The sequence below is a fragment of the Musa acuminata genome, chromosome BXJ1-2 (genome assembly GCF_036884655.1).
Source record: "Musa acuminata AAA Group cultivar baxijiao chromosome BXJ1-2, Cavendish_Baxijiao_AAA, whole genome shotgun sequence".
NCBI lineage: Eukaryota > Viridiplantae > Streptophyta > Magnoliopsida > Zingiberales > Musaceae > Musa > Musa acuminata.
Window position 1 is genome coordinate 24,352,625 of NC_088328.1, and position 9,771 is coordinate 24,362,395.

Genomic DNA, 9,771 nt, shown 5'->3' on the forward strand with positions numbered 1-9,771 from the left:
AAAAAGGAGAGTTTTTTTCATCAAAATCAAAGGGTTATATATATATATATATATATATATATATATATATATATATATATATATATATATATAATTATAAAAATAAAATAAATAAATAAAGGAGAGTGTTTGATGTCAATATTCCCCTCCGACATCCCAATATTGCAACAAACCGAAGCGTCCGAGGTCGAAGCGTCCCACATCTCACGTGTAATAATACAAGAGTAGGTGAGTGAGAGCCTTTCGCTTCAACCGACCACAGACTCCGCACCCTCTTCCATTTCTCCCCTTCCTCATCTCTCGAATCGGTCGGAAGAGGCAATCCGATCTCGAGAGCAACCTTCTTCCTTCGCCTTCTCTTCCTTCTCCTTCGCGTCTTTCTTTCATCACACACACCCTTTCCCAAGCCCCAGAAAGAAACAAGGGTGAGATATCGATCGCGACATGGCGAAGATCTTGCATGTCTTCTGCATTGGGACTGCCGATACCAAACTGGAGGAGCTCCGTTTCCTCGCGGACGTTCTGCGATCCCGTCTCGCCACCTTCTCCAACGATTCACCGACTTTCAAGGTACTCGGATACGTGGATCTTCCTGCTTTTGCGCCCGTTACCTTCTGATTCTTGATCGTTCTTGACCTCCTGGTTCAAGGTTCTCCGATCTGCGATGAGTGTGCGTTTTTCTGGTCTTCGGAGCGGGGAGTCGTCCGTATTTAGAATCTTGATCTCGCTCATCGATTTTGGTACAATACTATCGTAGCAATGAGGTGATTCTAGTGGTTTACTTTCTTGCAAGAAAATCTTGCATATGGTAGCCTGGCGCTCCTCTTTCTTGGGAAATTGTTCGGGGGTTTGAAGTGCTTGTCTTTGAAGCGGACAATCCTAATTGTGTTCTTGCTTATTGATTTTTTTCGTTACGGTCGTATCGAATGATGCGATTACAGTGGTTGACTTTCTTGAGAGAACATTGGGGATATGGTAGCTGGCGCTCCAATTTCTTGGAAGTTGTCCGATCGGGTACCTGGGTTTGACGAATAAGACATCTCTTCTCCTTAATTGAAGATCTGAATCTGATGGTTGATACCATTATCCACACGTTTCAGTCTTCTTGACGCGGGAAACTTTGTCCCATATGGTCAGTTGGACTCGAAGCTTCCATGTTGTTGAGTTAATTATACCTCAATGAGCCATGATCATCAGTCTGAGATCTAGTACTTGCCGGACGACCCAAATGACTAGAAATTTTCTATGGGAAAGGAGACCTCTGCTTATGGGAATTCATTTTATTTGCTGGTATCATCTTCCGGTCCTATGGGAACTCAACTTCTTTGACTTGGTTGGTTTTAATATTCCTATATAAGTACGGTTCTATTGACCTAGGGACATCAAGATTAAACATATAAATGCACGGTTAAAATATGAGCAGTCTGAAGCTAAGAATGAAATGATTTGCCACTTAATAGTAGTTGTCCTTATAATCTTGATCAACCATGGGTATTTTGGTGCTAGCATTATATCATAACAGTGGGTCTCATATTGAATAGCGCATAACTGGTGAATGATGATTACCGGTTTTCATTCATTTTATTAGTTTAAAGCTCATAACCTGATTGTTGATATCAATATATGCCATTGTCATAGGTCTGAGATCTAGTACTTAGATCTAGCACTTGCCAGACAACCCAAATGACTAGAAATTTTCTATGGGAAAGGAGACCTCTGCTTATGGGAATTCATTTTATTTGCTGGTATCATGTTCTGATCCTATGGGAACTCAACTTCTTTGACTTGCTTGGTTTTAATATTCCTATATAAGTATGGTTCCATTGGCCTTGGGACCAATAAATGCACGGTTAAAATATGAGCAGTCTGAAGCTAATAATGAAATGATTTGTCACTTAATAGTAGTTGTCGTTATAATCTTGATCGGCGATGGGTACTTTGGTGCTAGGAATGGAATTGATATGCCTCAAAGCAAGAAGCATATTTTTGTGAACATGGATGTTGTTGGCAGCGTCAGTAACATGACTGCTTTCATATGCACTAACAGCTCAAATGCTATGATATTAAACTGGTTTTTTTTATGATAATGTAGCTCATAAAATAGTTGTGATGCAAACCAATAATAGAGATAAAGATGAATGTAAATGATGAAAACACTGCATTTATAAGCCTGTCACTAGGAATATTCACCATTTGGCTCTTCTTAATAGGTATGTTTTTGTTGTACATATTTCTCTTGACTGTTTGTGTGAAAGAGGCAATGATCCATTGTAGTCAATTTTCTTAGTGATTTACTATTCTACTAAATGTTCATTTTTGTTTCATGGAGTGGCAGATACAGGCTAGTCTGGTCGATGTTTCCACCAGTAATAAGAAAATAGAATGCTTGGAAGACATTCCTTTTATCTCTAGAGATGCTATCCTTTCTTGCTACATGGGTGTTGAAGAGCACCCATCCTATAAACTCCCTGATGACAGGGGTAAAGCAATTGCGGTTATGGGTAATGCTCTAGGATGTTTTCTTCAAAAAGCTTATGAAGATGGCAACCTTGTTGGAGCTATAGGCCTTGGAGGCAGTGGTGGAACTTCATTAATTGCTCCTGCATTGAGATCTCTCCCTCTAGGAGTGCCTAAGATCATAGTATCAACTGTGGCTAGTGGTCAAACAGATCCTTACATTGGAACATCCGATTTGATTTTATTTCCGTCTGTTGTTGACATATGTGGTATCAACAGTGTTAGCAGGCTTGTGTTATCTAATGCTGGGGCAGCTGCTGCTGGGATGATCATTGGAAAATTTTTTATCTCTGACATGTCCGGTCAAATGGCTAAGAAACCAACTATTGGCATGACTATGTTTGGAGTTACAACTCCATGTGTAAATTATGCGAAAGAAAGACTGGAGAAGGAAGGCTTTGAGACACTTGTATTTCATGCAACAGGCATTGGGGGCAAAGCTATGGAGGAACTTGTAAGAGCAGGTTTAATACAGGTACCTTGCCTTCAACACCAAATTTAGAAGTTAAGAGAAGAGTGTAGAGGATAATGCTTTCTAGGAACATTTACAATAAATTTTATATGATTATCAAATATCAGAGATTTCTTGTTTTCTACATAGTTCAGAACATTACATCACTTTTTTGCTTTGCTACATACCCAAATCTTGGTATATATTTGCTAACTCTCAATCAACTTATATTTCAATTCAAAATATGCCCATGAGCTATATTTGCTTGTCAAAGTTGAAAGAAATTGGTCAATTTATCTTTTCTTTTTTTGAAAATTCTGGTTTGCTTACTTTGTTTCTCTTGGATGGATGTAGGGTGTCTTGGACATCACAACAACAGAAGTTGCTGATTATATAGTTGGGGGAGTTATGGCCTGTGATAACACAAGATTTGATGCCATTATGGAGAAAAATGTTCCTTCGGTTCTCAGTGTGGGGGCCTTGGATATGGTTAACTTTGGAGCTAAACATACAGTACCTTCTTTATTTCAGCACAGAAATATTTATGTACATAACGACCAGGTTAGTTCTGAGTGATTAATCATGTTTATCACCTTAGCCACTCTTTGGTACCCAAGCTTCTTAACTGCTTGATTTGCACAAGTTTTATTCTTTAACATCTGTCAGTGCAGATGAAAAGAAACTTCAGGGGTAATTTTTTTGTTTTTTTAATCTGAAATTATCTGAGAAAGATATTTTTCTATGTCAATATTCTTTATAAGATGAATTGTCAAAATAACTGATCGTCTATTTTCCCTCTTCAAGCATTGCATGAGAGGAAAGGACAGATGAAGGCTTTCTTTTTCTTTCGTCGAGGAGCGTCTTATGACTGGTATTGTTTGTTTGTGTGTGAGATTTTATAAAAAATAAACAGAGAATAATATAACGAGTAAATTATGTTTGAAGTATTGAAAGGTTATCTTATTGTAAACATAAATTTTTTGAAATATTGAACATTTATCTTATTGAAACAAGTGTTTATTCTCTCTCCAGGCTTTTAATAAACAATGCTCATATAATAACAAACTAAACTGGTGTTAATGATATATTATTTTTGTTAATTGTTTCATTTTTTTTTTACCTCTCTCCTTCCTGAACCTGAAGTCATGATGAATAGAGTAGAACAATTATGTTAAAAATTAAGTAACCTTGATGATTGTTGCTTGTGTTCGTTCTCATCATATTCTTTTTCTGTTATCAAAGATTTTAAATCATGAATTCTTATTTAGACGAGTGGTTGAAATGTCAACAACTTGCAGGTTTCAGTAATGCGAACAAATATGGATGAGAACAAGAAATTTGCTAAGTTTATAGCTGAGAAAATGAACAAGTCATCATCAAGCATCCGTATTTGCTTGCCACAGAAGGGAGTGTCTGCTCTAGATGCACTTGGGAAGCCATTTTATGATCCAGAGGCCACATCTGTTCTGATAAATGAATTAGATAAACTTATTGAGAAAAATGAAGATCGACAGGTACTACTGACTTGTAGAAAATTTTATAGTTCACTCACCCAATTATCACTTTTTGAATAACTTTTATGATAAATTATCAGAAATATAAAACTGCTTACTTTCTTCTAGGTGATGATATTCCCAAACCATATTAATGATCCTGAATTCGCAGAAGCATTGGTTGACTCATTTCTTGAGATATTTAAATTCTCTAGAAGTGGAACTCCTCAACAAACTGTTAGGACACCAGAAAGCCAAAGTTTGGTAAATGATATATTAAAAGGGAATTATTCAGATGGCACAGCCATTTGGCGGGCTCCAATTGATTTTCCTGATGCAAAACCAGGTTTCACACTCTTTCTGTCAAATCAATAATACTGTCTGTTTTAGTACCTGATATTGCCATTTTGCCTCGCAGTTTTGAGCCTTGTAGCAAACCAGTTAGTATACTAGAGTATTTTGTTACACAGTTTTGAACCTCATTAACTGGGATCATCAATATACTTAAAGAAGTTTGCTCAATAATTAATCGCATCATTCTTATTATTGTTCATTGACTTCATTCAGTGATCTTCAAAATATTAGCGGATTATACAGATTGTGGTTTGCTGAAACCTTGAAAATGCTAATTGAGGTACTTCCATATAGCTTACAGAATAGATCAATTTATAACTTTTGCTTAAACAAATGCAGTTTTCCTTATTTCTTTGAGGACCAAAAATAATTTACAAGGAATAGTTTCAGAGTTTTCATTCGAGCAAGAATTAGTGTCCACCTTATTCAATAGCAAGCATTAACACAGTTCCACAGCCTAAAAGATGCTTGGCTGCCGACTAGTGATCTTGTTCAACTTTTGTTGTCACGAACCCCAATCTGATGGGATATAACTGGTCTACTAACTTCATTAACCCTGAACCACTGGCATTTAAGTCGAAGTTAACAGTAGTAGATCCACGATCAATTTCAGTCTTCGTCCACTTCTGATGTTTGACTAAACTGGGGTATTACATTTGTTGTGATGATGATTACAGAAGTGTGATGATGTTACATGATTCTAATCAAGACTGATGCCTTTTGCTCCTGTATTCCTAGATATTTCGGGTGTTTTAGTTAGGGCTACACTACCCGAGCAAAGTATTTAGCAATATATAAATATATAACTGCAGACATACTCTAGGTATAGTTTGTGGAATATCAATAATTTCATCGTGTTTCTCTCTTTGATTGTGTAAAATACATGAATATTTAGAATAAAGTTTCATTAAAAATGGAAGTATACTATCTCCTATCTTTGTGGAATAAAATGATCTAGCTTAGAATTTTTTTATTGGTTGTGTTGATTATCATAAATGTTACACTTTGATTAGTCCCACATTAGAAGCAGGAGCATGACTATGGTGGTATATAAAGCTAGATAGGCCTACTAATAATTTAGTAGGTAAAATATAATGCTCTCTATCAGGTAGCAAATACATATTTATTTAAGAAAACAAATAAGCTTGTGGAATCAAGAACATGCATTTGCATGGCTATTATTTGCTTGATGTAGTCATGCATTTGTGCTGCTTAAATTCTTAAATACAAAAGCTGGATAGTTCTTCTAACAGACATTGCCTGTATATGTGACATAAGTTGTATATATCTCACTAAAACCAGAAATCTTTGTCACCAGATGAGAATGACAGGAGTCATTTAACATTAAGGAAAATATTTTGGTTATTGTCTTGCATATCTTGATTCATCTTACATATCAAGATGGTTTGCCATCTTGACCACCTTTGGATTGCATGTTGAAGTTGTGAAATGTCTTTGCATGTTCTGGTTTGCCTTAAATGCCTCAAAATATGGTTTCCTTCTGTAACATGCCTTTTGTGTATATTAGCAATAATCTATTTCTCATTAATATTACAGAAACGTTGCAAAGAACACGTAAAATACTGGACCATTTGAGGCAGCAGATAAATAAGGGTGTACCCATTATAGGGGCGGGTGCAGGGACAGGTATATCTGCAAAATTTGAAGAAGCTGGTGGCGTTGATTTAATAATCGTGTACAACTCGGGTCGATTTCGGATGGCGGGAAGGGGGTCATTGGCTGGATTGCTGCCATTTGCAGATGCAAATGCAGTTGTTCTTGACATGGCCAATGAAGTACTTCCAGTGAGTTATCTAGTTCTTTGAGAAAGTTAATAACACAGATCACGGTTTCTGCTTGTTTAATGTATTTAGTGCATCTTCAGATCTGTTTAGTAGATTCTAATTTGGTCATGAGTCTCATGACTTGATAAGCAAAAAAAGGAAGAGTTAGGTTTTCTGTGGAAAACAAGTACTGTTGATTTTCATAGTTATCCTGTCATAATGTCATGACTGTTAGCATATGTAGGTGGTGAAAAGAGTACCAGTTCTTGCTGGAGTGTGTGCTACTGATCCATTTCGCAGAATGGATTATTTCATAAAGCAGGTGGAAGCAACTGGATATTGTGGGGTTCAGAATTTTCCAACAGTTGGACTCTTTGATGGTAACTTCCGCCAAAACTTGGAAGAGACAGGAATGGGCTATGGGTATGTCTATAGATGCTTTGCAATTGGTTAACTTCTTCTATTCATGTTGTTTGACTAGTTTTAGTAGCCAGTCCTAGGAGATCGCATGTCTCACCAATTCTGTCATGGAAGACATGATTTTGCCTATGATTAGCTTCTCCTGATCAGTTTTCAATTAATAATAGCAGATATATTGAAGACGGATCACATCTTTTTTCTTGTTTCCTTTGGTTATATAATATTTCTAATGGTATCACCCTATTGTTTCTCTAACATGAACCAACTTGTTGCTTTGCCAGGTTGGAGGTTGAGATGATTCATAAAGCTCATGAACTAGGATTATTAACGACTCCATATGCGTTCAATGAAGATGAAGCCATTGCTATGACTAAAGCTGGTGCCAGTATCATAGTGGCACATATGGGTCTAACAACATCAGGATCTATTGGTGCAAAGACAGCAGTAACTCTGGATGACAGTGTTGGCCGTGTTCAAGCGATTGCAGATGCAGCAGTTGGAATTAATCCTGAAGTTATCGTTCTCTGCCATGGAGGTACATTTGCATGAAATTAAAATAAAAAATCCATTATAGCAACATATCCCTGTTTACTCTTTGCAAATTATATGTTGTGGGAATTAGTTCTCTTCCAAAAATAGAAAAGAGGGTACATCATTCTAGTAAACCTTCCATCTTTACTCAAAACTTACTCAAAATCTCCCTTGAGAAACAAATTATGTTGCATTTGCTGACTTCCCATTTAGCAGCATCACAATGATGGATGGTAATTGGTGTTTGGTTTATTCTTAAGTGCATAGGCATCATAACATGTATATTGTTTGCACGAGACTATTTAACATGTATATTGTTGGTATCATGAGCCTTAATTTTTGTAGAATTCCTATAAATTGTGTAGGGACTATCTTATATGGGACACTTTAAGCTGTTGTAGGAGACATATAATAGATATTTTTGTATAAACAATAAACATGTAATAGATATTGGACAATGTCTTGGCCCTCATGATCTTTGGCAAGCTAGTGTCGTGAGATCCGTAGATGAAGTATGTATGTATATATATGTATATACACAAGGGAGTATTGAGACCCTACCTTTGTTTATTACAAGACAAGATGATTACAAAAAAAATAAAAAGAAGTCAACTGTCAGAATACTAGATAGTTAAGAGAAGATAAATCTCGCACTGTACTCGGATGGTGTTGCAGTGATGACAATATCGAGAAGTTGCAGTGAGAGATAGGGGGACATCACCCTTCACAAATGCTCAAAGATGGAATAGGATTGGATTTCCACTGTTTGTTGCTGTTCTTGTAGGGTTGTTTTGTTATTGCAAGAAGTACACTACTAATACATTACACCGTTGTGTTAGGATTGTAAAAACTTTCTAAGAAAAAGTGTTTATGCAGGTCCTATTTCAGGTCCTCGAGAAACTGAGTACATTCTTAAGAGTACCAAGGGAGTTCATGGGTTTTATGGTGCATCGAGCTTGGAAAGGCTTCCAGTTGAACTGGCAATTACAAACACTGTAAAGGAATACAAAAGCATTTCCATAAAGAGAGATTAAAAATCCATCCAAAGCTTTCTTGAACGTGAATGTTGTAAATATCAGCTGAAAAACTTGCAAGAAGCATCCTATAACTATTTTTGTATTCGAGCAGAACATTTGTAAGTAGTTTTTATGTATTTGAAAATAGTTTAAGAAATTCTAAAATTAAAACTCATGGAAGTTGTTTCAAATGGGAACCACCTCCAACACATGCCCTATGCATTTTAGATTTTCCACATGCTGCTGCAAAACAGAGGCAGCTTGGAATCAACAGCCGACAGATGAGCCAGCTTCATTTCAATTCCTGCTAACATATACCTAAGAACAACGAAGTTCTGCATACCTATACTAATATGAACGAGGCATGAAACAGAACAAGAAATCCACAGCTCCGACAATCCCGAAAATTAAATAAATAATAAAAGACGAGCATCACAGTAGTACCATTGACTTGTTGGTTTAAACATCCTTCTGTCTTCTTCCCCTTTATTTTTTTACTTTCTAACTTACTACAGGCGACAAAGATATCTCACTTCATTGCAAGAATTTCCAAATCTTCATGATAGAATGCTTAGTTGATTTGCTATGAACAAAAATGAACTCTCCTGGGATTCTCAGGTCCCTTGTCATATAGGACCATCACAACTTCCCAATAGAAGCTTTTATTGATACATCCCTCAATCACTACTTACTCTTCTTATTGTAGTTTTATCATATACATCCATTCTCAACTTGCATTGCCATTTCTATCACATTCATATTTTTGCTGGGTTTTCTATTGACTAAAACCTTAGAAGGTAACGTTTTGGGGGCCTGATGTCATTTTTCTCTTACTTGATTCAAGAAGGTGGATGACATTTAGGTAACATCCTCTGAGCACCTCTTACACAATCTTATATTGCATCTAGAACTAACACGTGTCCATATCTATCCCAATAAGTACATAGCTCATTCAAGTTCTATAAATTTGCATCTCTTAATAATCATCAGTGTTGACAAAATCATCATCCAATTGATTTCTGTTGCAAAGATTTTTAATATAATCTCTTCGTATAATACCTTATTCAAGTTCCATATATTTGCATCTCTTAATATCATCAGCATTGACAAAGTCACTGATCAAATGGTTTGATCAAATGGTCACTTCCTTCCTATTGAACAATGCCCCTAATATCTGTCCAACTCTATGCCAAATGTAAATAAAG

At 36.3% G+C, this 9,771-nt stretch overlaps 1 protein-coding gene across 2 annotated transcripts; it reads left to right on the forward strand.

Moving 5' to 3' along the window:
* The first annotated feature begins 186 nt into the window (after positions 1 to 186).
* On the forward strand, positions 187 to 8,741 carry LOC103975929 (toMV susceptible protein tm-1(GCR26)). Of its 2 annotated transcripts, none has more exons than XM_009391068.3 (9): positions 187 to 570; positions 2,330 to 2,992; positions 3,323 to 3,529; positions 4,267 to 4,482; positions 4,591 to 4,807; positions 6,373 to 6,620; positions 6,844 to 7,022; positions 7,301 to 7,554; positions 8,427 to 8,741. In XM_009391068.3, the coding sequence occupies exons 1-9, from the start codon at positions 445 to 447 to the stop codon at positions 8,582 to 8,584; spliced, it is 2,268 nt and encodes a 755-aa protein (XP_009389343.2). In that variant the 5' UTR covers positions 187 to 444; the 3' UTR covers positions 8,585 to 8,741. The 2 variants fall into 2 exon arrangements, with proteins under 2 accessions (XP_009389343.2, XP_009389344.2); XM_009391069.3 differs by having other exon boundaries at positions 188 to 570; positions 2,336 to 2,992.
* Positions 8,742 to 9,771: the final 1,030 nt, after the last annotated feature.

Coding starts and splice junctions, on each gene's coding strand:
- LOC103975929 (XM_009391068.3), top strand. CDS start 445: ATGGCGAAGATCTTGCATGTCTTCTGCATTGGGACTGCCGATACCAAA. Junction 3,530..4,266: donor TTTATGTACATAACGACCAG/GTTAGTTCTGAG, acceptor AACAACTTGCAG/GTTTCAGTAATGCGAACAAA. Junction 4,808..6,372: donor TTTTCCTGATGCAAAACCAG/GTTTCACACTCT, acceptor TTAATATTACAG/AAACGTTGCAAAGAACACGT.